This window comes from Falco naumanni, chromosome 4 (assembly GCF_017639655.2).
Source record: "Falco naumanni isolate bFalNau1 chromosome 4, bFalNau1.pat, whole genome shotgun sequence".
NCBI lineage: Eukaryota > Metazoa > Chordata > Aves > Falconiformes > Falconidae > Falco > Falco naumanni.
This window is the reverse complement of record NC_054057.1, coordinates 66,656,341-66,682,765: the sequence shown is the minus strand read 5'-3', so window position 1 is coordinate 66,682,765 and position 26,425 is coordinate 66,656,341. Positions and strand designations below refer to the sequence as shown.

General features: G+C 47.7%; 1 protein-coding gene across 2 annotated transcripts in view; it reads right to left on the bottom strand.

Moving 5' to 3' along the window:
• Nucleotides 1–22,368, bottom strand: part of STK11 (serine/threonine kinase 11) — a 48,868-nt gene extending 26,500 nt beyond the window's left edge. Inside the window, exons 1-6 of one of the 2 annotated variants that reach the window (XM_040590547.1) lie at nt 20,767–22,368; nt 10,347–10,430; nt 6,417–6,506; nt 5,058–5,190; nt 4,488–4,624; nt 3,846–3,973 (exon numbers count right to left, since the gene is read on the bottom strand). In XM_040590547.1, the coding sequence (XP_040446481.1) occupies nt 3,846–3,973; nt 4,488–4,624; nt 5,058–5,190; nt 6,417–6,506; nt 10,347–10,430; nt 20,767–21,056 (862 nt within the window). In that variant the 5' untranslated portion in view covers nt 21,057–22,368. The remainder of the gene's footprint in view (nt 1–3,845; nt 3,974–4,487; nt 4,625–5,057; nt 5,191–6,416; nt 6,507–10,346; nt 10,431–20,766) is intronic. The other variant, XM_040590546.1, reaches the window with a different exon arrangement.
• Nucleotides 22,369–26,425: the final 4,057 nt, after the last annotated feature.

The window sequence follows — 26,425 nt, the reverse complement described above, 5'->3', positions numbered from 1 at the left end:
CAGAAACTCCCTCTGCAGGCAAACCTTGAGTCTTTGATCAAACAAGTGCAGAAGGTTTGCCACTGGATGGGTTATAGACACCAGTTGGACCCAGGGACTCCCTGCTTCTAACAGAATTAAAGCATCCCACTGCCATCAGAATGCACATCCTCTCACCATTCCTGTAATGAAAGGTCACGGTGGTTACACAAAAGTGAGAAAACAAAACTCTGAGAAACTAACTTGTTCCAGGTCACAAAGTCTGTAGCAGAGCCTGGAAGTCAATCTAGACGTCTAATGCAGAGACTGCAGTCTCAGAGCTTTATCTTTCAGTAAAAGTACATTAGAAAAGGAAGAAGAAAAGCTGACCTTGTGCATTTTTCTTGTCCAGAAACAAATTGCATACAAGTTGATAAGTCATGTGCAGATGGTGACAGAAGAACCTTATGGCTATTTATAAATGCTTCCACTCTGACACATCTTTACTGACTGCACACACAAAAGCCAGAACAGTACTAGCCCTTCTCTCCCTCAGTGAAGAGTATAAATAAAGCTTCATCCCTGATTAGGGAGACAAAAAGAGGAACAGCATCCCAACTAATCTGTTGAAATACAGTCATGCAAGTCTCTTTACAACTCAAATACTGCAGAAGCTTTAAGTCCTCTAAACTCCACTTCTTCTGGAAAGAGGAACAAAGAAAAACAAGCTCAAGGGGAAGAAAAAGTAAAAACCCACTACAAAAGTAGTCAACAAAAGAACAGGAAAAAAAACCACCAACCTTAAAAAGTGCATGCTAGTGTTTGCTTCACAGCTAGACTGGTATTCTGGTCAACACAGCACTTCTAGCCAGAGAGCAAATAAGCACTCTGCAACATGCTGAATTCTTCCTTACAAGAAAACCAGAACAAATGCTTGCAGCACTGCAGAGTACTTTAAAAGTCTTTTAAAAGCAATGCAAAGGCAAAACAAAGTCTCTAGTGAGATAGAGCTGAGCTGTGGGTGTCTGTGCTGCTCATACGAAAGCATCAGCCAGTCATTGACAATATCTGATCTGCAGGCTTTTGATTCAGTTTCAGCCTGCTGCAGAAGTAGCAGGCACCTACCAGGAAATGCAGATGTTCTGGTGGAAAAGCATGAACTAAATAAAGCATTCAGGTTTTGTCACCATAGCTACGTAGTATCACCACTGCAAGGCTCAGCCCTCATCTGCAGCAGATGCTTTGCTATCTGCCAGGCTGTGGAGGTGCTCAGGCCTCCAGAGTGGAGCCGCAGCAATTCCACTCCTTAATTCAATCACCTCAGGTCTGCCAGCTACTCTAAGCACTAGAAAAAGTGTGTCAAACCAAACAAGGGGAATATTAGAAGCTTTTGCCAGCTTTTACTGCTTAACAGGTACATATGACAAGATGAGGGGTGGGAGAGTGCTCTCAGGTCAGATGGAGGGAGGACAGAAAGAAGAATCCTTAGGGCATCCCACTGCCCTGGAAGAAAGGGTCAAATTGGTAAGAGACACACAGATATCTCCTCCCAGGCAAGCTCCTCTGCAACACACTCGACTTGCATCTCTGTAGTATTCAAACACAGAAGGGATGAAGACAGACAGCTGCTAGGATGAACGAGGCAACTGAGGCTGTAAGAGATGGACAAAGGGCATCAGGTGCGAGGGCTCCTCTGTTTAAAATGAGGCAGAAAGAAAAGAAAGAAATTCTGACTCCAGGTCTCATACAAGGGATGGAAAGAGAACTTAAAATGGGAGTTATTCTGATAATGAAGCATAAGATTTTAAGCTACCAATATCCTCAGGACAAGAAAAGAGAAACAACTGCCACACTCATTTTCCCTGGGGGACAACACTAAGTGCAGCTGAGAGGCTTATCACAAACCTCAAATGATTTCTGCTGGATGCTTTAGAAGACTGGCTGCCAGTCTAGACGGACTACTGGATTTACTCCATTTGGGCAATTCCCAAGCTCATAAAAAGGGCTATGTTTTGAGTCAGCATTCGCAAATCAAACACCACACGTAGATCAGGACATCGTTCCCTAGGGCAGGCAGATCCAACATGAAACACACATCAGTCAAAGTGCTGGGCTGTGAGCAGTAGCCACATTAGTCTCAGCAGAACGGCCAAGATACCAGCTGCGCTGAGTGCAATTTGAAGCTATGCCTTATGTAATGCTTTCCGAAAGCTGTTAACGCTAGTTAATGCTTTCTGAAACACATGGAAATAACTTACCGGCGTGGTGCCAGATAAACTAAAATAGTCTCCTATGAGTAGGACTGCAGGGGGTCTGCCACCTCCTCGGCAGCGGGGGGCTGCGGGGAGCCCTGCCGGAGGCAGCAGCAGGCACAGCTCGGACAGACAGCACCACCTGCCGCCGCCCGGCACGCAGCCGGCACCGAGCGAGGATGCCCGCCTCTGGCTCCACGGCGAGGATGCTCAAGTCGCCAACGCCACACTGGGCACACAGCCAGCACTGCGTGAAGATGCTTGTGTCCCCGGCACTGCACCGGGCAGGCAGCTGGCACCGTGTGAGGACACCGGCATCGCCAGCACCGCACCAGGCTGCGGTGTGACCCGATGGGGCGAGAAAGTGGGGCCAGGCTGGAGCTGCAGCTCCTTGTGACCATCCACGGAAAGGCCAGGAGCCCACGGGCAGCGCAGCCCTTCCTGCCGAGGCAAAACTGCTGCCGTTTCTAGCATGAAGTGCAGCCATAAACCGCTTCGGAGTCGTGAACCTTTTGGCTAGCCACAAACTGCAACAGCACCGTGACCACACAGAGGACACGGCACAGTACACAACCCCTCGGTTTAGCAACAACACACATAGTATGAGCAAACCTGCTAATGGGAGGAGGGCAAACCGACTTGGTTTGCTCAGTGACCCACAGCCCTTCACCCACACTAACTTCTTAACCCCGTGTAGCACAAAACCCAGAAAAATACACTTGAAACAAGGCAGCGTCATTTCATATTTGAGGTCTGATCTTTCACAAACAGCTGGAAACAATGAAGGAGAAGCAAGCCCAAGCTGAGGGCTGGGGGCCACTACCACACCTGGCTGTTCCACTGCCAGTAAAGCAGCATGAACTCTGGTCAGCATCTCCCACGTCTTCAAATCATATCCCATCTGCTGCCAAATGCGCATCACCAAGCAGGCTGCTACGCACAGCATAACTGCTGCCCTGACCATTCAGCTTGCAAAAGTAGAGACTGTTCAACGCTAAACCTCAAACTATTGCTGTAAGTGACAGGAACAAACCCCCCCAAACAAACAAAACCCACAAGCTGCTTCTACCGAGAAAGCGCTACTCCTGCTTCCAGCACAGCCCTGTTGTGAGAGTGGGCAGCAGTCACTTTGCTCCAGTATCCTTGCAACTCTAAATCTGGGGGGAAGGAGGCAACAGCCAGGACTGCAGCACAGAAATTCAGAGCAGAGGCTGATGAGGAAGGACAGTAGAACCCGAGTACTCACTATTCCTCATCACAGAAAGCTCAGACAAGGAATTTGAGTGTTCTCACTTACAAAACCTGCATCAGTGCTGTGATGCCATTTTAAATTTAACTTCTTGTGGGCTTTGCCTTTAGATTTAAAAGCTTCTTGGAACACAAGAAACATAATGCAAGAACCAACTCTTTATAGAGTAGTGACTGCAAGCCACGTAGGGTTTACGGTATCTCACGAAAACACCAGTTTTAAAGATCTCTCAAAGTCTTATGAGGTTCATAAGCACAACCTCCCTTTCTAATAGGATCCTGTATCTTCACAGGATACTTGGAATGAAGCTCTCCCCGGCACTATGCAAGCTGAGCATTTGCGGCATCTATAAATTTTACCCTTTTAGAGACAGTTGGGAGACTCACCTCTCAATAAGTCTGAGAGTGGAGGACCACAATCCTCTGGAATTGTGTAATCACCTTTCCCGATGTTTTCAAATAATTTATAGATATTATCCCCTTCAAAAGGGTATAGACCCGTTGTAATGTTGTATCTGTAAAGGCAGAAGGAGAAGCTGTATAAGATAAAGCTCACAGAACAGGTCTTCAGTTCTTATGTGACTACGTAAACCAAGAGAAGCCAAGAGGAAACTAAAAGACGAATATTTGACAGCATTTGGAACGCCTCTTTAAACTTAGCCTTCCTTCATCACAGCCTCTTCATTCACATGAGTCAAAACCACCAAGACATTTCCCTGACAAGCTGGGATAGAAGAAACTTAAAAATAAATACTGGAGATATCTGTGGTCTCTATTATTGCAGTAGCTGTGCATCTCGGATGCTGAGAAATGGCTGGCTCACTGAAAGTAAAGATTGCTTTCTTCAGAATTACAAGGACTTCGGGGAACACAAACTCCTCCGAAGGAGGGACCAACAGACATACACCCTCCCTGCCCCTCCCCAAAACATACAGAAGAGCAGCGATGACAGCAGATGCACAAGACTGAGCTATCTGGGGGCTTATAATTTTTTTTATTGCGATTCCTGAGTGCTGGATGGGCACTTACAGTGTGACCCCTGCGGACCAGATGTCTACTTTAAAGCCTGAAAAGGTGTCAAGGCCATTGGCAATTTCTGGTGGCTGGAATGCTGGCGACCCTTGGCTCGTTCTGCACGTGTCATCCTCTGCAAACGGATGCAATGCCTGCAGTAGAAGAGACAGATTAGTTTCAAACTTCCAAGGCAAGCAAATTGTAACTGTTAGAAAAGTTTCACCTGGGAACCAAAACAGGAAAACTCTGCCACTGAACATCTACTTATGTATCATGAGAACATGCCACTACACCTCTTGCACCTCTCCTACCTAGCTGAGACAGCCTTCATATAGTAAGAAGGATAAGGTTATATAGCTTATCCCCATTTCACCACATTTTTGGGTTTGTCTGAGATTGTGGCCTTCCTCTGCACGCTTCCAGGATGGAAGTTTTGTGCTGCTGTTAACAAAAGTGTTTTGCCAGTTGCAATACATATTCAGAGTCACTCTAGAGCATTCTGCAAGTTCAACAGAATAAAAGCACAATAAGTCAATCAACACCACAAAGGTGACCTAAACCTGGAATGTCACACTTCCCACATACCTCTGCTACGCCTAAATCGGATATTTTTAGCGTCCCATTGGTTGTTAGCAGGAGGTTCCCCGGTTTTATATCCTTGTGGACAATCCCTTGGCTGTGCAAGTATTCTAAGCCGTCTATAAGCTGACAAAAGTACCTGCAAGAAAGAGTTAAGAGGAAAAAAAGCCAAGCACTTCCATAGACTAAGAACTACTGATAAACATAAAGCAAAGAGTGCTGTTATTGGAAACATGTCAGAAATACATTTACATTTGATGAGGAACCTGAAATTGAACTGTGGTCTGTACGAAACGGCATTTCATCTTCTGACAAAGTCAGAAGTTACCTGTCGGAGCTCTGCAGCACTGTGTTAACCACCTCAGACTCCAGGCTCCTCCACTCCAAAGCCCTCTTCACACCTCTGTGTATTTTCTAAGGCTGAGCACCACACTGACACAGACCTGACAGTTAATCCTGACACCTGCTGTAGTCTAGGCTAAGTTAAGCCAGCAAAAGATGCTCTTTCAGTGGCACAGTCTGCTCTAACAGGGGGTGGGAAAAGTTTCCTTTAGCCAGTAGAAAGGAGCGTTTCACTGCACTTATGGTCAGAGATTATTGGCAAGCCGTTACCAGAACATAACAAGCATTGCACACTGACAGCCTGGCAACAATGGTGCATGCATGTTTTTTATTTCGTAATATCCAGAAATACTACTTGACTTAATGTGCCTGTATTTCACTTAAGCCATCTGCAATCTCAAAGATCTTTTTAAACAAAATGGGAAAGTAAGACCATAAAATTGTATAGTTACCACAGATTTGCTAATCTACACTGATTTGATACACATGACAATCTTCCTGCATCTACTTCCAGAATTCTAAGGTTACTTTACTTGCAGAGTGAAAGGGGCTTCAGCTTATCCTGTCTACTAACTAAACAAGCTAACAGATCATGCTGGATATATTGTCAATCCTTAATCCATCCAAAGACCTTTAGTCTCTCTTCTGACGCTGAACTGTATGGTTTGCTTCCATTTAGGCAGGGCAAGAGTCCTTACAGATTCCTTCCCTGCACCCATCTTCGCTGAATGGCAGAGCTGTAGGAAAGGGGCCAGGTCATGCATCTCATGAAGTAAACCAAAAAGTAACAGAAAATTCAATACAAAGATGTTTTCGCTTCCCAGAATCTAAGTGCTATCCCTGCCCCCACTTCATCAGTTTTTCATTTGTTCTATGGATGTAAGAGATGCAGTTATTACACAAAGCCTGGTTTACTCTAAAGTGTAGCCAGCAGTCTAAGCAACACGGTCGAACGTGCTCTTGAATTCAAGACAGCACAGTGGTGAGAGGCTAACGCAGCCTAAGGAACAAAGCTGTACTTACCCGTGAGCCTGAAAAACTGGAAACCTCTTTTCTGGGACACTGTCCAGCATTTCCTGCATCCCACACACACAGTACTCCATCACCATATACGTGAAGGCAGAGTTAAGGAAACTTCAAGGTTAAACACTTCTCAGGCAAACGCTGTGTGAGGACTGCAGCCCTGTTCCAGTGCAACTGGACGGCTGCTGCACAGACAGACCTGTTACTGGTCTACAGACACTGGAGAGCTAGAGCCTGAGTTGTGGGGCACTTGCCAAGGTAGCTGCCTTCCTCCAACTCTAACAGAAGGTGGCAAAGAACTCACAGGAAAATTCTCCTGCTTAATGACCAGCTGCAGCTCCACGATCAGACCCAAAGCGGGATGCAAACTCCACAGAAATTAAGTTAAGAGATCTCACAAGTGGAACAGAAATAGGGTAATGGCCTAAAGTGGCTACAAAAAATTAAGAAAGCCCTGGCAGAAGAGCTGCAGTGTATTCTCCCAACACCTTAGTTGTTCTGCACTTGACATGACATGACAGTGAGCTCCCATCACCTTCCCCGAAGTTTCTGTTATTCTTCATTTCCTCTCTCAAAATGATACGGCTGTATGCACTAACAGCCACTGCTTACCCCCATCCCCATGGCAGTACTTCAGTAGCAGGAGAAAGGACCCCTAGAGAGCTGGGAAGCTTTTTCAAAACCGCATGCATGAAAATAAATTAGAACAGAATGCCAAGAACTGGTGGCACTTTTTAGCATTTGTTCCCTTGCAGCTTATTCTAGTTTACATCTCCTTAATGACACAACCCCCTAAAGCAATAATTGCCTTTGTTTTCCTCGCCTCCCTGAGCTTTTAAGGCAGACGTGAGCCCAGAAGGGCCAGCAAGGACGGACCCTGAGACATCTGGTGGCATCGCCAAGGGAGTGCACCTTCAAGATAAAGAGCTGAGACAAGCACTGATTGCCAGGAAGCCCATGCATGTTCTCCAGTAACACAAAGCATTTCTTTGGTCACTCTAATTATTCCTGGCAGATGCCTTCTTAACCTAAGCCTAAAATAAGTTGCTTATGTCCCAGGATGCCATCTTAACTCTTGAGGCAGGAGAGGCTAAAGAGATGACCTGTGCTTTAAGTGGGATCTGTGCTAAAGACTGCGTTCCCCTTTTGCAGCGCATTCTATCCAGGAACTCAAAACACTGTGCAAACTCATTAAAAATCACGTTACATTCCCTATGTGAGCTGCTCTTCAGAGGGATGCTAAAATACTGTAAGATTTTACGATGCCACCCAGTAGATCAGAAGAAGCAAGAACAGAAGAAAGAGCTCCCAAAATTCATTCCTACTGTTTCTTACTCTGGAAGAAATCTGCGAAATACTTACAGTAATGTGGAAGACATCAACTCTCCCACCTTCAAGAGAGTAATACTAACAGCAGATTACGTAGAGTAGCTCCTGGGAAGCAAAACCCAGCTCTTGTTCTCATCTACAAAGGACAGCCTGATTTTGGTTTCATTAGCTGCCAGACTGTTTTTCACCCCTCCTTTTGTAACTGATCCATCTCTGGTCCATCAGCCAGATTAGAGTACAAACTTTCAGGCTGGGGCAGATCTATTACAGCTGCCCCAAGACGACCGAGGCTCTCAATTCTTCTAATCAATAGGGTTCTGCTCCCACGCACAACTGCACATACTGGTAACAGAAGCTGTCAGAGATGGTGTCAGTTGGGATGCTGCTTATTGAACTGGGTTTATTTTCTGCCTGGATTAGTTCTCCATTCAGCAGCAGCTCTGCATTCCCAGCCACAGCAGGTCATCAAAGCAGCCCATTAAATACTAAATGTAGTTGATATTTTTAATCCAGTCATCACAGCTTTCCCTTTACCAAAGAATATCATTGCAGGCTTTGGACTAGGCAGGTAAGTTATCTTCCCAAGTATAAACATGGCTGAAGCCTGCAGTTCACTTCTATCAGCAACAGAAAACTCAGGTGAGAACAGAGCCCTTCCCTCTTCTACAGGCCGAGTTTCAAATGCCACAATGCTCATTCTGGAAATGAGGACATTTTCTTATTAGTAAGGGGGAGACCGACATCCCTCCTTTATACCCCATTCAACCTTCACCTTGCATTGCTCCATGCAAGGCACTAATACAGACATTTGCACGATGACGCAGTGAAACTAGTAAGGGAACTGACCTCCAGAGAAGCCAGCCTGAAAGAGAAAGTTACTTTTCATCTGGATCTGTTCCCAAGCCTGTTTACCATGCCACGGCACAAGTGTTTGTTACCGCCACATCCTTGGATGTGCCACACAGGCACTGCAAGTGCCAACGAGAAGCTGGAGAAAAGTTAAACGAGAACATGATCATGGATGAATTCCCGCTCACAGCCCCAGTGCTAATGCTGCTCACGTGCACAGAATAAGCACCGATTAGAAACAAGCTTTCAAAGAGCGTAGAAGCAGATAAAAGATAAAAAACAGTCAAGTCAACCTACACTTGCAAGGGGAAAGTACTGGAAAACAGTTTGTTCTTTTTCAAACGCTGCTGTTCAGGAAATAAAGCAAGGACCATGCTTCCCGGCTTAGAGAGGTCACATTTCTGAAGGACCATTTTGGGTTGTCATCACCTGTTACCAACACATGAGGTCTCTCTCGGGCTCTTTTTCCCCATCCTTCTGCTTTAGCAGCCCAGCTTCTTATTAATTAAATGGTATCTTTCTATAGACAGTAATTGAATTGCAGTCTCTTCGGTCTGTTCAGGCTACAAAACACAACCAAAAGTTGTCATGCTTTTTTTTTTTTTCTATACTAATGATTTGGTGGCAGAGCACTACTTAAGGCATACAATTAAATTATCCATTTTCTGAAGTACTGTAATTGGAAGACAGTATTCAGAAAACACTGTCAAAAATAAAAGCAACCATTTACAATTACAACTTACTACAGCAATCAGCTCAATAAACTTAAAAACTGATTGAAATCAAAGTGCACTCCAACTGCGGCAGACTCCTTAGAAATCCAGCCACCCACTCGCAAGTTATGGCACGTAACTACGTTGGTTAGTGTCCATGTGTGCTTGGGTGATGCAGTGCACCGGAATAACATGTTCAAGTCTGAAAGGTGCACCAAGATCACAAGCCACAGCTTTGATTCAAGAAATGAACAGTTTCGTCTCAAAAAGCTGGGCTGTAGGTCTCTCAGGAACAATATGCTTTGAATCGCTCATGACTGTTACAAGATTTAGGTCACTTAAAACACCATCACAAGGGACCTTCACACAAACAACAACCAGGGGAGGCTTGGGAGTTCATCCTATCTTGTTAAGGATAACCAGCAGCAAAGCATACCAACTGCCCACAGAGAAGGCAGCACTGCAGCAGTACAGACCCTCCAAAAGGGGAGAGTTGCAGGCATCCAGATGCCAGACGACAAGTAATTTTTTTTTTTCTTCTTTTGAGGGAAAGAAAAAACCCCTACATCTACACCACTGCCAAGGACTTAAAGAAAAAAGCATTACAAAAATTGATTTCACATAGCTGAGATGATAAAAGGCCCATCTTCAGGGGAAAAAAAAGCACTAACATGCCACAGCTAGGACGGGAGGTTAGAAATGCCAGATCCACAGTTCTTTTTTCATCTCTGAGTTGCTGAAGGTCACACAACAAAACACAGTATTTCAGGGTCAGCTGTTCCCTACTCTAGCCCTGCATCTGTAACCTGGGGACAATATCACATTGCTCAGCTGGGAAGCTGGAAAACTTAAGAAAATGTACTTGTGTGGAAAACACTCCAGACACGCGGTATATTTAATACCAGAGAAAGACATTTTAAGCTTAAGAAACATTCAAAAGGGTCTTAAAAAAAAGCAGAACTGTAACAATTCAGCACTATCGTGGAGAACAATGCGAATTCAAACCTTATTAACAACTGTGTGGAAAAAAAAAGGATATATTTTCTGCTTCTCTTCATTGTATAATACATCTACCAACTGGATAACATTTTTGTGCCGTAATCGTCGCAGGAGCTGAATTTCCCTGCAGGAAGAGAAAAAGAAAAAAAGTTACGTTTAAAAAGCTTACCTGCTTACTAGGATAAAATTAATGTTTTCTAAATCACAGGGATTTTAAAGACATTTCAAACCATATTAATCCCAGCTGCTTCACCTAAGGCTACCTATGCATGCTGTTTGACAGAAGGTCTTGTGTATTCCTAAATTCATTAGTCCAAGGTTAGACCATGAAAATACTTACTGGTCACTAACTAGGACTATAAACAAGTACCCTTTCAGTTAACATTACGCAGGCAGTCAATTTTTCTCTAGACAGGAGTTTTAGTCCACTGATAAACAACAGCAGGAGAACTATCCTCAAGGATCAATGTGCCTTTGTGCTGGACATGAACCTGGTGATAAAAACGCCCTGTGCCAATGCTTTGGTGCCAGTCAACACAGGCTGTGGTACTTCTGCTAATGTAAAGTTTTATTCTGCACTCCCATGTAAGCTTTATTCTGGTTTTATCTGTAAAATTTGTGCAGTGCTCCCCTTTAATATTTGACTGATCAACAGTGGGACGCTGACAGCCAAACAGCCCCATTCAAAGCAGGCAGGAGCAAGAGAACAGCAAGCTTGATCGGCAGAGGTACGTCATGCTGAGCTGACACACAGAAAACGGCTCCCGGTGGGATCCCACCAGACCCTCGGACACCAGGCTGCACAGAAAGAGAAAGCAACCCAAGGACACACTCTCCAAACCCCCTGCCTCTACAAGCAGCACCAGCACTGGACTCGCAAGGGCCTGGTGCAGCAAGCCAAGCCATCTCCTCCTCCTCCTCCTGCCAGCCATAAGGAGGGGGTTACAGTGTCCCCGGCAGTCCCCTCTCCAGCTCACTCTTTTCCCTATGGCCTGGGCAAGTGCCTCACTATTCCCCGATCAAGCTAGTGGTGACTACAGGCAAGGTGTCAGCGGAACCGAATCACTGCCCCATCAACTGCTCAGGCAAGTCAAAGCCTACCCCAAGTTGCTCCGCGTGCCAAACGTGTGGCTTTATCAGTTTCCCTCCAACTGAAGCTTTTCAAATGATGCTGGACTGTTAGGAGCTTAGCTCACTGTCACTCTCTTCAGTTAAAGCCCTAGAGATGTGCTACATTGGTGTTTACCGTAATATCTAGGCCAGTCACTTCCAAGACAAACCTTTCATGTTTGCACTTCATGCTTCGTTATATGTAAGCGTCATCTGTAGTTACAAGAGCAGAAGTAAATTTGCTCGGGCTTCCAGTCTTCACATTTCAGGGTATGTTTTTAAATCAGCATCGTGAGCAGGAACAACCCCCACAGATGTCAGTGCGATACAGCATCGTGCAGTTAGGTGTGCTCCTGCTGTCACAGGCAGGCAGTGCCCGGTGCCAAATGTGGCAGAGCAGCTAACGCAGTATATAGCACATTTCAGCACAATTTTTAAACAATTATTTAACTGGGAAGCAACTTGAGTATTAGTACTCGCAAAAAAAAATAAAAATGTTTCTATACCTATCAGTTATTTCTGATAGCTGTGAAGAGATATCAGTTATTTAAACAAATATAAAAACATCAGAAACTGGCTAATCTACTAGAGACATGACCAAATGCAACTATTTTACTATACCACATGAAATGTGTGAAGAGGCACTGTTCAGTAGAATATGATTTCCTACAGAACATATAAAGTACAGAAAAACAAGGAGAGGTTATAAACAGGGAAAACAGCCAACGTGCCAAGGCTGCCAAAGGGGCAGCGAATCTCCAACATTCCTGACCCAAAAAGTCATGCACCAAAAGCTTCCCGTGGCCAGGAGACAAGCGTGATGGATGTTGGAGTTGAGGGATGGAAGAACTCCAGAGTTGTTGTTCAGCCTGGAGAAGAGAAGCGTTTGGGGAGACCTTCCAGTACCTAAAGGGGCCGACAAGAAAACTGGAGAGGGACTTTTTACAAGGGCATGGAGTGATATGACAAGTGGGAACGGCTTTAAACTGAAATAAGGTAGATTTAGATTAGCATTAGGAAGAAATTCTTCACTATGAGGGTGGTGATGCAGTGGAACAGGTTGCCCAGGGAAGCTGTGGATGACCCATCCCTGGAAGTGTTCAGGCTGGGTTTGATAGGGTTTGGAGCAACCTGGGCTAGTGGAAGGTGTCCCTGTCCATAGCAGAGAGGCCAGAGCTAGAATGGTCTTTAAGGTCCCATCCAACCCAACCCACCATATGATTCATGAGTGGCAGATGACAACAGCCTCCCAGCAGTCCCACCAGCTCCTGCAGAGCTGGCCTTGGCTGGCTCCCAGCAACTCCACGCTCTGCCTCAGCACACCTCCAGCTCCTGATGCAGGCTACTCAGTGATCTCCCACCTACTCCCCACCGCATGAACCACACTTGGAACCGCTTGGAAGTCATGCACAGTTCAACAGCTACAGGCTGCTTGCCCCCGAGTACCACCAGATACAGCATACAAGCTGTTTGGTGTTGTGGTGGCAAGCCAAAGACCCCTGAGCCAGACAGTCCATTAACCCATTTGTGTGATCAGTTTAAGTGTATTTTCAGTAGAGTTAGCACAGAAATCACCCTGAAAATCCAACAAGTTACTCATATGCAGTAGGAAACTACTGAGGCAGTTTCACAGAACCCTTTAATAAAGCTGAAACTTGCAGGAGAATTCAGAAGTGAAGCAACCAACCTAAGAATTACAACACTAGCCTGAAGAATGAGTCAAAAACAGAAGTTCCAGCTAATAAGTCCGTTTCTTCCAAACTTTAGCCCTAACTTGACTGAACAGATTAGATCTGAATTGAATCCTCTGTTAGCAGAGAGTAAAGAACGTAAAACTGAGCGAGGAGACATATTCTCTTGGCTATGAAAATGGACCCTTGTATGTCATCTTGTATCAACTGGTTTCATCTCTGTCTCTTGGGATTTTGTACTGTGCCCCAAACCACATTCTAGTACCTTTTGCATTAAACTCAGCCAGCAAAATCCCACTAGATGCCAACTGTGAAGAGAAACAGGAGGATCAGGACAGTCAGGTCAGAGTGGTTCTGTCAGTGTCTGGAAGTACAGATACTGCTCTTTGTTCTGCTGTTCAGTCCTGGGCTTGGGCTAAACTGCATAAAAACTCCTCTATCCAGCTTCTCTCTCTGGCCGTTCAGTAAGTTGCTTTAAGAAACATGGTTACATTTCAATAGGTAGGACTTTTGAAAGCAGTATTACCAGGAATTCAGAGCACAGCTTCGGAAGCAAGAGCCTCTGCCCAAACACATGACACACCAAGCTCAGAAAGCCATCACCCCTTGCCTGCACAATTAGCCAGCCTCTAATAACAAGCTGTGGCCAGTACAAAGGCTTGTTGACACATCACATCTGATTAAAAAAGATCTTGCATCTTACAGGCTTTTTGAAGGAGCAGCTACTGGTTCCTTAAAGATCTTCTAAGGATCCCTGAGCAGTGGTATTAATCATTTCACTACCAAAGTTTATGATAAAGGAAGAATGCCTGGCCTAAACGGCCTTAAAAAGATATTTTTTTTTTAATGATAGCTAAACAAAAACCTAGGATAACAAGGCAAAGCTCAGAAGAGTGTTTAGTTTAAATGGCAGACAGATTTGCAAAGTGATGCAGCCACTCTAATTATAGTAATGACCAAAAGGCTGAAGTGGATTAAATTAGCATAGAAACTGCAGCCAGCGTAAGTGTTGGTCTAAGAAGTTTCTGCATAATGAAGGGAGACGGGCTGCGAGCTCAGACCAAGCCAGGAAGAGAGGGAGTGAACACATACTTATTTACATAAGACTACTTTGCTGTGAAGGCAAAGAAAGCTTCCAATATTAGGAACGCATTTAAAATCCTGATCCCAACAGCTCATTCCCTGTAATACGGCTTGAAAGCACAAACGCTAATTCCTTCCACCTTTAACTAATAAATATTTCATATTTCTGTAATGATTCCCCCCCCCCCCCGGAGGACTTTGTCAACCAATCTAAAATGCCAGTGAAGTGCACCCACCTCTGGGGCAGAGGCCAAGCAGCCCATTTCCAAGAGGAAAGATTATTTCTATTTTTAGCTACTCTTGCATTCTAGAATGACTGAGGAACAGACACAGCCAGACCACAGTCACCTCCAATTCCATTTTGGTTTTCAAACTTCACCGAGCGAACATAGGTGCTCATCTCATCAGAAGGTGCCTAAATTGACTTTTTTCAAAACGAACAACAAAACCCCCACCCCAGCCCATACTGCTTTCTTTGCAATTTGCCTGCACAACAGCATTTTAATTGACAGTGCAGGGAAAGGAGGATTTGCATGCCTGTGGTTTTGCTGCCTTTCCCCTCAACCCAGGCAAGGTGGCTTCCTGCCTTTCCCACACTAGCCTAGCGAATCTGGTTCAGATTTTAAGCATACCTTTTCCAGCTGCTGCTGCAACTTTGCCTCCTTTTGCTACCATGAAATTTAACATGAAATTTAAATCACAACAGTTGCTTTTGAGATCAGACCTCTTCCCAAACACAGAGGAGAAGCCCAGCAAAGGGGCAGGCTGTGCTTTCTGCTATGGGGTAGTCACTTCCATACCCACCCTACTTAACACCACTATTACCTGGCTAGAGTTGTCTCCATTATGAATCCTGCTCCTAGTTTTCTAAACTAGAAAGATTTCAAGCGTGTGACAAGACAAGCTGGCAGAGTACAGGGCCCGCTTCAAACTATAACCGTCTCAGAGGAAGAAGAAAAAAGATCTTCTAACTTCAAGGTTTCCATGTGGTTTTGTCAGACTCATTAAGATCATCCTGACAGATTAAGATTAATCCCCAGCAACATACCTTGCTCTGGCAAATAACAGGGGGGGGGTGGTGCTCAGAACTGTATATAGCAAAACTGCCTACCTGTACCACGTGCTATACAATTTTGGAAGGACAGCCTGGAAAGACATTCTTTCCTGGGCCATTCTAGTAAAATCACATCTTCACCTTAAGATTTAGCATTCCTTCTACAGCTTGTTTCAAACCTCAGTTTCACCAAAGCCATTTTTGCTTAAAGAAAACCGAGCAATACAGCCAAAAGATTCATTCCCTTCCTTGGGTTCCCGAGGTTCCTCCTCAGGTCCAAGCTTTTGGGGTTTTATTGGAGACAATTGACAGTGAATCTTCTCCATGTTACCCACCAGGTTGGATCACATGTCAGAAACGCGGGTTTGTAGCAGGTCTGCAGTGACATCTTCAGCCTGGGAGAAGCTCACCCTCAGCCACCCCTTTACTCCTCTGCGCACAACCGTGGGCCATCTCAGACTCTCTACGAACAGCACTGAGGAGCCAGGCACAAGGAACTGGCATAGCTCCACTGCAGCACTGGTGCCACAGCGAAGGGCTGGGAGACGTGCACAGAGAACAGCTCCATATGCCAGTTCTGGCACGTACCATAAAGCCACTAATGCCATTCTTGCTAATTGCTACAAGGGACTCAAGAATCATTCATCTGGTCCTTACACAATGAACAACTACATTAGGTATTTATTTAGATTGATTTTGTAATCCTGTATAGCCAAAGCAAGTTTTAATTACACATTAGTATCCCCAATATGCCACAAAGATTAACTTATTTAAAATGTAGCTTGTGAACAGCTTTTTCCTGTTTATTTCACCTAAAAACCCAGCCCCCCACTCACAAGGATGCAACTTGTCATTTTCATCCATGTGAGAAGCTGCACCATGTGAGAAGTTTGCTCTCACAAGCACAAACACAGTTCAGATAAGAGACCGAGCAGAGCACTTCACTATTTCCTTCTTCAAGTTAAGCTTTACACATCTGAAGGTCCACCTGATATGGGGAGGGGTTGACATCGTTATGTGTTGATGAACCCAGCGCTGATCTACATCTTTCAGGTTTCAGTATCCTAACAGCTTTTCTCCATTAACCCAAAATGACATTGTGAGAACTGCAACATGTCCCCACTGCCCCTCCCTCCCTGGAGGAGGCAATGTCAGAGATGTCAAGATACAGAAACATCCCCTGTGGTCACCACGCTCCTTTCTTTACGTGCAGCCAGAAGCAGCCCACGAGAGGTGAAGTGCTGCAGACACAAATCAGAGCGCACCCTCCGCCACCCAACACGGCGATCTGAACCCTGCCAGCTCTCGCCTCGCAGAAGCCGACAGCAACAGCCAGGCACCTACTCCAGAGCAGTGTCTGTGAGCCCAAGGGGCTGCTAAGGGAGGGGAGGATCACGGTGATATTTTTTCCTCTTTACTAGTTCCAGGCCTCCATCCACATCCCACTCCCAGCAGGGATCTCTGACATTACAAGCCCTACAGCCACCACTGCACAGCGACCCGTGCTCTGCTACAGATTAGTTTCTAACGTTTTGCCACTGAATCTGAGTGAATATCCAGTTTAGCAAAGAAAGTGACAGAGCCACCCAGTTACATACAGACCTTTCTTGTTAGGAGGGACAGGAAATCGTATGAGTCAGCATTAGCCCATCTCCACGCCTCTGCCGCTTGCAACAAGTCCTTCCCTTCAGCAGAACTGTCCATGTTTTGAGGTGCAAGACTCTTGAGTCAGACCCAAGGAGCAAACTGTCCAAGTGCAGACCTACTACACATTTGAAACCTCTGAGGAATTCTAATGAGCATATAGTCAAATCAAAGTAATCACTGAGTGTGGTAAGTACAGTACAAAACACTTGGGATACGCACAGAAAGTCCCAAACACTTAATTAAAATGTGAGGCTATTAGCACACAGTTTTATTAAACTTGTGCTGCTAGAGACAAATAGTCTTCCAAATTTTCTTTCATCTTTTTGGCAATCCTACTAAACTCATTTTTTTCTATTAACTGGAAGCAGTAATTAGCCATAGTACTGTCCGGTTGACTAAGCCACCCCAAAATTTCTCTAAAATAACTGAAAAGAAGTGAAAATTCCCTATATTGATTTAGGCAAAACATGTGTCTTAGGAGTTTAAACCCTCAATGTCCTCACCAGAACTCACAGATACCTCAAGGGCTCATTTTCAGGGGGCAGAACTGGAATATTTTAGGGTAGAGAAGAATCATTCAATTTTATTTAAGTCTCAAAGATATTTCAGGCTTAATTTCTAGGTCTCAAGAACTCTGTTACTGCACCAAGACACAGGGCCGGGGCAACCTGCCTGCACACGCAGGAGGAGGCTGCAGACTCGAATGTTAGGAAGGAATTAACACAGAGATGGTACTAACAGTCAGAGCCCCCCGAGTTGTCACTACAGCCCCACGTATCCAGCGTCCCCAGCGCACACCTGCACAGTTCTCCGCAGCTCATCGTTACCGTGCTCTCCCTTGTCATTACTCCCTGTGTATTACTTGCTCATGTAATTACTCAAGGGCCAACAGTCTAGGAACTGTTTTCTAGGGAATTTCTTTGATGACACACTACACTATCAATGCAAGTTTCATCTTCACCACAGCAGCAGCAATACTGAGGCATCCTGTGATAACGGCAGAGGCACAAACCCATTGTAATAATTCAATTACATCTCTGTCAAACAAACCTAAGTCACATACGTAGCTTTTCCCTGTATGGTTAAGAAATGCTGGAGATCACCAGCAGGAACAGACACTGTCTTTGCATTTAGGAGAAAACTGTACATACAACAAGGTATTTTGAGACCGAAATAGTAAGTAGTCACTTCCAAGAGATAAGCACTTCAACCCAAGCCTGAATGCATGCCCCAATTGCTCAGACCCTCTGCCAGCGCACTTCTGCCATACTTGCAGCACTGTATGAAGAAATTAACCCCCACAGATCAGATTAATAGTTAAAACATTAGTGATTCTACAGCACCGAAAACAATTCATTAGGGATTCAGAAGACTCTTGCTCCTGACCAATTTACCATGAATGCAAATGCTTTGGAAGAGCCTTCTGCTTGCACATGCCACTGAGAGCACCAAGCAGTGCTCTAGTTCTGGTGGCAGATTAAGAGATTTTTAATCTCAAAGGGCACCAACTGAAGTCTGGATGTTTACAAAGATTAGACAATTAATCACACTCATCTCTCACATGTACTGAGCTGCAGACATCCTTGTACAGATAAGGACACAAGTGGGACTGGAAGCAGGCCTCAGTGTAACACAGGAATTGCATATTTACTTATATCAGCTTTCAAGACAGCAAGTAGAACCTAATGGTGTGATTCAGTCCACAATCTGATTTCCTGCTGTTCTGTTACATGCAAGTAGTTTATTGGGTATAAACCACAGCAAAGCTGCTCAAACACAGTTGTAGAAAGTGAAATTTCAATGGGAGTCTGGCCAAGGAACAGGACATTACAAAAATAATGTTAAAAATAATGTTAGAGTATTTCCAGCACTACATGGAAATACAGCAACAGTTTAGTTTCCCCCTCCCTCCATACTGACCAGGCAAACCATACAGGTTTGATGGCGTATCTCACCACAACAGGTTTATTCAGAGTGGAGAGGGCTTGCCCTGCCTGTTGTAGTAGCACTGAAGGGTTTGGTAAGGTTAGAGTGCAATGGTACTAGGGAACCACACACAAAAAAAACAGAGAGACATTTTGCCTTTAAAAAAAATTCACCACTGAAGAAGCAGGTAAAGAAAATGAATATGTGGACAAAGAGAGAAGAACAAGGGGACAAAAACAGGAACTGAATGAAAGTAAACCCTTGTTACAAGACAACACACAAAATCTGCTTTGGTGTTTTGAAGCAGGTACAGCTGAGCCAGAAAAACATCCACAGCAAAACAGAGTGGTGGTTGGCCAGCCTGCTTTAATAACTAACCTTAATGAAACCAAACAAGATGTTCACAGACTGGCTCAGTGCATGAATAAAACTTTAGAGTTCACTCCAGGACACAGGACCATTACCATAGTTCTGGTGTCAAGAAGCTCCCCTGGTATTTCATAAGTCCTTTTTCACTACAGGGGAGAAAAATTTAAATTTAAAAGTTTCACTAAGGAGGAAACAACCTCCCCCTTCTTCTGCAGCAGCTCTTGATGTAACTGAAGGAGGGGGCATAGCTGTAAAGGGGCACTCAGGCCTTTACCAGAAAAACAAGAAAGATTTTATTACATATTAACCAACAGTTTACTCTGATTCTGAACTTAAGCCAGCAAAGGAAGAAAGGGAGGTCCCAGCATTAGCATTCGTGACTAGTCCTTAGCCAAGTCTGTCAATGAAGGTTAGAAGGCAAACTTAAACAACTCACTGCCAGAAGTCCTGGTACAGGATGTGAAATATCTCACAGCTGAGCTCGGAAACTCAAACCAAACTGAGAAACAGAACAGGACTCTGCTAGGTCAGGGCTCCACACTCAGCACGCCACAGCTAAAAACCCAATACAAACACCTTCTAAACATCTCACAAGTTTTCCCCTCCCACTATGAGATAAACTCTTGTAAGTAGTTTGTTTTGGCTGCACACGGCTCCCCTCCGCAGCAGATAAACAACTATCTCGCAGGGCTGTGACAGACAGCTTGCTGCAGAAAACACAGCTGGCTGCGAGGTCCCTGCAAGCAGAGCACAGCCCCAAGAAAAGGGAAAGTTTCATACACCCAGCCCAACAGATGAAGCGTAACACCAAGCTTCTCCCACACTTAACTTTAATTAGTTACTTCTGCCCTGACTAATCGGCATGTAACTGGCACTTCAAAAGCTTCCAAGCCTGTATCTTCGGTCACTGAAATTGAAAAGGTTGACAACCCTTGTCCCCGTTTTACAGCTGCAGAAATCAACTGAAAAAGAGCCTTGAATTACTTCCCAAACTCATCAGTCAGAAATGAAACGAAGTAAACAAAAAACCACCACCAAGACTTCTTACACCCATTGGGTGCCCACTGGATCATGGCCCAGGCACCTACTACACAGGCGGGAGCAGTAGTTGCCATCCCAGAAAGTCGAGGAGCCGCATCGCCTCGATGGGTACCCAAGTAACGCAGGCTGGAACGACGCAAAGCACATTTCTAAACTCGGGTACACCACCTCTCACCTTCCCTCGCCAACGGCACCAGTTTACCTCTTCAAGGTGAAATCTTAAAAAGGAATTACTTTAAGAAATCCTATTTTATTCTTTAAGCAATACTATTTAAAAAAGCGGTGCGTTACAGTCTGTCTGTTCAGGCAGACGGACTTGCCTCCCTGGCTCTCAAGAACTAGCTCTCTTCCCTGTTCTCAAACTCAACAAGAGCACTGGCTGCAGTTCAATGGCAAAGACATTCCCAAGTACCTACAGTTTAGGAAGCACTTCCACAGCAGAAAGCCATGTTGTTAGTTAAAGCGGTACAGAACTTCAGCTGGAAAAAACCAACCAAGTTTAATCCCTCAGCTCCCAGCTACTGGAAATATTTACTCACTTTTTCACATTTGCCTCCCCATTGGGAATTCTGCGTAGCTTCTTCTTCTTCAGAATTTTCACAGCTCTTCTACAGAGGGTTTCAGAGTCCAACATCTCCTTGACTTTGCCATAAGACCCTTCTCCAAGTAAGTCTCCCATCAGGTATTTGCCAATGAGCTTGGCCCTTTTCCGCCGGGGCTGGTAGATGACCTCCGTAGAGTCAATGCGATGGATAAAAGTGTCCATCCCCACAGACATCAGCTCACTCTCTGCAAACATACCCAGCTGCTGTGGCTCCTGCATATCCATCCTGGATTAAGTTCCTTAACCTGTTTTCCTTATGCGCTCAGGGTTTTAATCCTGTTTGTTAGTTTCCAACACTCCCTTTTACTCCTTCTTAAAAAAAAAAATCCAGAAGATTGTACAAACATGAATAAAAAAACAAACAAACAAAAACCCAAAAACAAAACAAACCTATGAGTTGCTTCCAGCTCAACTGGATGCTAAAAGATCCAGGCCTGGCTCCAGTAACACAATGTCTTTTAAAAAGAACATATATCTTTGACAAGATACACTCAGTTTGGGACTTGCTTTGCTTCTGACCTGGTCCCACTGCTAGGGTTCTTTCAAGTCAACTTGGCCTTTAGTTTGGCCCAGTTTGATTCTTAAGTGCTAGGTCATCCTCTGGGATTTTAGGCCACCACATAAAAACAGACAATTACCGAGTCTCTTTCGTGACTTTCCATTCCTAGTAGATCATAGCCACCAACTCCAAAGTGGATGGCAGGGTAAACGTTTCTGCCCTGCTGTCCTCACCATCCAGCTATGAGCACAGATGAGGGTTTTCTTTCAGCCGTTTGGAAGCTGAAAACAAGTTTCTTTGAAGGAGTTTTCAGAAACAATTCTAACGTCTTCGCTTTTCACGCCTACAAAAGTTTGAGGCCTTCGGTGCCTATCAAGATCTCCCAGGGGCATCCTTCAACCACCTGGATTCCGCGTGGCACATGATGTGTCACCACCACTGGTCCAGGTGTCAGCCGGTGTCAGACAACGCAAAACCCACTACAGCTTTACCGACCCACCTTAGAACGGAAACAAGCAGGAGGAAGCAATTCTCTCTGCCCAGCACCCAGAACACCCCATTCCCTTTCCAACACGGGAAGGTCAACGAGGAGATGCCGGCCTGGCCCGGGCTCTGCCCCCCTCCTTCACACCCCTGCCACAGGTGTCAGTCGGGGCAGGCAGGGAAATGAGTGACACGGCAGCCACCGCTGGGGAAGGCAGGAAGGGAGCGGAAAAGGGAGAAAACACTTTAAGTGCAACCAGATTAGCGACAGAGGTAGGAGAAGGGATCCCCGGGGCGGAGGTGACCTCCGGCTCCTCCCCAGCCGCAGCCGAGCTCCCCGCTCCCGCAGCGGGCCGGGGGAGCCCGCCCGGGCCGGGCCTTCCCCCGCGGGCCGGGCCCCACGGGCAGCTCCGGCCGCTCCCTCCTCCCCGGGCCTCCGCACCCCGCTGTCGAGTCGGGGGAGGGGGGCGGGCAGCCTCGTCCCCCCTCCCCACCGCCGGGCTCGGGAACCGGGCCGCGGCCCGGCGCCGCGCTCCCCTCCCCTCCCCCCCGCCTCAGGGGGAGCCCCGCCAGCCGCTGCCCCTGCAGCCCTGCCCAAGGGCCCGCTCCAGCCGCCCCGCAGTCCCGCCGGCTCCCGCTGCCCCTTTACCCCCGCCGCCAGCCCCGCCGCAGCGCACACGCCGCCGCCATTTTGTTTACCTCCCGCCCCCACCCGGCCGGCCCCGCCGCGCTCCCGCCGCTGCCCCCTGCGGGCCTCGCACCTCCCTGGCGACCGACGTAAGCTCCCATTGGCCGCCGAGCCGGCCCCGCCCCCCCACGCGCGCTCGCCGGTTGGCTGCGGCGGCGCCACGAGGGGGCGGAGCCGGCGGCGCGGCTTTCGCTTCCAGTTGGTTCTCTTGCGCTTCCAACCCGCCCACCCGCGCCGGCGGACGGCGGGGCGCTGGGATAGGCCTCGGGAGCTGCCCGTCACCGGCAGGGGCGGGGCTGAACGGCGGCGGGGCGGTGGAGGGCAAAGGGCAAAGGGTAGGGGGCGGAGGGCGAAGGGGAGGCGGGTGCTATGGAGACGGAGCGCGGGGCCTGCCCCGCCGGCAGCCAGTCCCGCCGCCGCCTTCCCGGGCTGGCCGCGCCTGGGCGGCTCTGCCGCGCCTCCGAGGTCGGGGCGAACGCGGGGCCCGCCGTGCGCCCGTTCCCCATCCCTGCAGAACCCGGCTCGGTTCCCGGCGTGACCCAGCCACCCTCGCCCGGGGCAGCCGCGCAGGGCCAGGCCGGGCGTTCGGTGCTGCCAGGTGTACTCGCTGCCACCCCCGCCGCTGCCGGTGGGGCCTGCGGCGCCGTGCGTGTCGAGTGGGGCCAGGCCCGGCCGGAGGCAGGCGGCCAGGCCACAGCTCCTTCACTGCCCGCCTTCCTGCAGCACTCCGTGGTTTGGCGCTGCCTGGTTTTAGCAGAGCACTGACTCTTCCAAACTGCGTCTGTCTTGGGGACCTCTGCTGCTGTTCTGTACGCTTCTTGCTAAATGTGTGCGTTGAACCTCTGCAACGCACACAGGGAGTTCTGCTACAAGAGCTCTCCCGGGGCGAGGTGCCCCTTCCATCCTCCGTAGCTGTGGACCTGGCCCAGGTCCCCTTTCTTCGTCCACCCCTCGTGAGCGCACACTCACAGGCTTCTCCCTCCCCCTGCCAAAGGCTCCCCACAGTTTGGCAGACTTGGGTGTTCTGATGAGGACATTCAGTCCCAACACATGTTTTCAGGCTCGAGGGTAATAATAAATAACGGACAGTAAATGAAACAGAACGCAGATTTTTGTCTATAGCCCTCGGAGGCGATGCCGGCGCAGGGGCACTGCGGCAGTCTCTGAAGTGAAGCCAGCGCTGGGCTGGGGGCAGCATCTGTTCTGTCTCTGCTGTGCAATGTCAATGCAGGCACTGAGGTCTGCTGTTCTTGTTCAAAAATGCGGATGGGGAAGGGTTTCCACCAAGTCAAGCATGGCTAGCAGCATTCGTGCTCCTGCCGAACCTAAACCCCACAGGCGATCCTTACTGCCCATCCTTAGCAGCACCGTGGCCTCCTCCCTAGACCACTGCCGGTCCCGGGTACATCCCAACCCTTCCCTGCCCAGAGAGCGGCCAAGGACATTGCTCTGGCTGTGGGAGGTGAGTTTACTGGGGAATTTACCAACATTGCTTGTGTTTTTCATTCACACACGTGCCCTCTTGCCCCCCTCACCCTTTCCTCGTCTCAAAACTATTTATTTGCCTTTTGCTGTGTTTCACCATCAGCGCCCAGGGATCACCCAGGGAGGCACAGGGCACCCTCAGAGAGAATCCTGCCCAGACAGCTTATCTCCCCATCAGGCAGGACAGGCAGCGATGCTCCTCCCAGCACAGCCAGGCCTGGAAATGCAGGAAATGCTGCCAGGAGCCCCCAGCCTCCAGCACACATTAGATCCAGCCTTTAGAGACCTCCCCACCCCCAGCACAGCCTGCATTGGTGCCAAACTGCATCTCTTGAAGATTTTTTCCTAGTACGTAATGCAAGTCATCTTGGTGCCATAGATCCCACGTTTCCACAGGTTTTTCACTTTCTCTGCCAGCACTAAACACTGTACTGGCTGCAGTCTGGTGTCTCTGGCTCTGTACTCACTCACCCGCCTTGAAAAGCTCCTGCAGCTCTCCCAGCCTGTGTCCATGGTGCTGTGCTTCCAGCAGTGCATGTTAAGGGCACTTAAAGGCAGCACTCAAATTCCTCAAACCCCTCCGTAAGCTGGGTACTGCTGAAATCTGCATAAAACTTGGGGCTTTTTTTGCTTTCCCCCTTTCTATTTCAACAGGAAAGTTCTCATTTGGGAGAAACAGGGAGTTGGGACCTGTTCCCTCCAGGCAGGGTGGCTGGTGGGTTTGCAACCACCCCACAGCCAGCTCTGCAGCAGCCCTGAGCAGCAAGGGAGCAAGCAGCTGCCTGGGCTTGTTTGTGTTTTTTAAAGGCTCTGTTATTTGTGTGACACAGTTTCCAGCTGTTGCTATTTGCTTTTGGTCAGTTTGTTACAGAAAGGGAAGAAAACACTGGAGAAAACATCTCTGAGAGTTCTCTCTTTATAAGTTGTGATTTGCTTTATTTTGAATTTTGCACTAAGTGATATTTTAAGCCCTTCTCCTGGAAGGGATTTGGTTACATGGGAAGGTCTACCTTTATTTTAAAAGTCTGCTGGCCCTTGTGGCCATGCACAAGAGCTTGGAAAAGGCTTGGGAGAAAAAAAAAAAAAGACAAGAGGGCAATAAAATAAATCCCCAGCACAGTAGTTCTGGAGAAGTCCATGGTCTCCTTAAGCCCCTTTCTGTACTCAGGCAGTGGGAGCACCTTTTCCTGCCCACCCTGAGCAAGGGGACAGCTGGCATTGGGGAGGTGACAGGCAGGAAGATGGGGGACAGGACAGGGACACACGGTTGGATGAGGCCAAACAGCTGCAAGAGCATCCTCCAAAATAGTGGCCCAGCACCCAGCTCCATCATCCCTGCCAGAAACTCCAGCACATCCCATGGGGAACAGGCTGTTATCAGCACCGGTGCTGGCACCGCCACCTGTCCAGGACAGCAGAGATGCTTCTGTGGGGATTCTCCACTGTCTAATAAAGGTTGGGCTTCACACCACTGCTTCTCCCCATCCACATTAGAAGGTCTCCTGAGAGGAAGGGTTTCACGGGACACATCAGAGCATGCTGCAGCCCCCTTCCCAGCCCAGCTGGCACAGGGACACATGTCCTGCCAAGCTGCCGGGGTGAGGGTTTGCATTACGACAGCTGACTCCACCATGGAGGCTGCTGGCACAGCCTGTGCCGTGCCAGCTCCCAGCAGGGAGCAGCTGGCTGCAGGTGCCGGCACACTTGGCTTGTGCAATTACCAGCTGCACACTGACTTCCAAACACACGGAGGAACCAAGATGTTTGTAGCTGCGGCTTCCTTGCAGGCCCCGCTGCACCAGAGGCTAAAAACCCCCTTAGCAAAGGCATGGAACTGGGCGTCGCGTGTGGGCTACCGGCTCCAAGGGCTGAGATGTTATTTTGAGGTAGGACAGGACAAATCCGCAAGTTCTGCCTTTTCATGGGAGCTACTGGCACTGCACAGGATCACAAAGCACTGAGCCTGTTTTTGGGGGGCCTGAGTGGTGTCACAGCACACCTCTACCCCCAGCACCCCCAAAGGCTCAGCAGGTCCCGGGGACAGGGGTCAGAGCACAACAGTGCTCTGTTGCTGGTTTGTCTGGGGTGTCTGACCCCATAACAGTGGGTGGGGGTAGGGGAGGCTCCAAGGGCTGCTGAGCGTCTCCAGAGTGCAGAAGAGGGGGTGCACAGGGGCAGAGTGGCCCGCCGAGCCCCCCAGGCTCCTGCCAGCACTGCATCTGCCCCCCTGCTCCCTCGCAGGCTTTTCTCATGATAGCGCCCAGCCACATGTGATTTACTTCGATCTTGGCACCAAGTCTAGAGTGCTGGAAAGCGATCACCCAAATTCTGGTAAGTGCTATGCTTCCCCTTCCCGAGAGGGATGGGTTCCCAGCAGCAGCAGGAGGGCAGGACCGATTGGAAACCATCCAGGGCAAAGAAACCCAGGCAGGAGGCAGC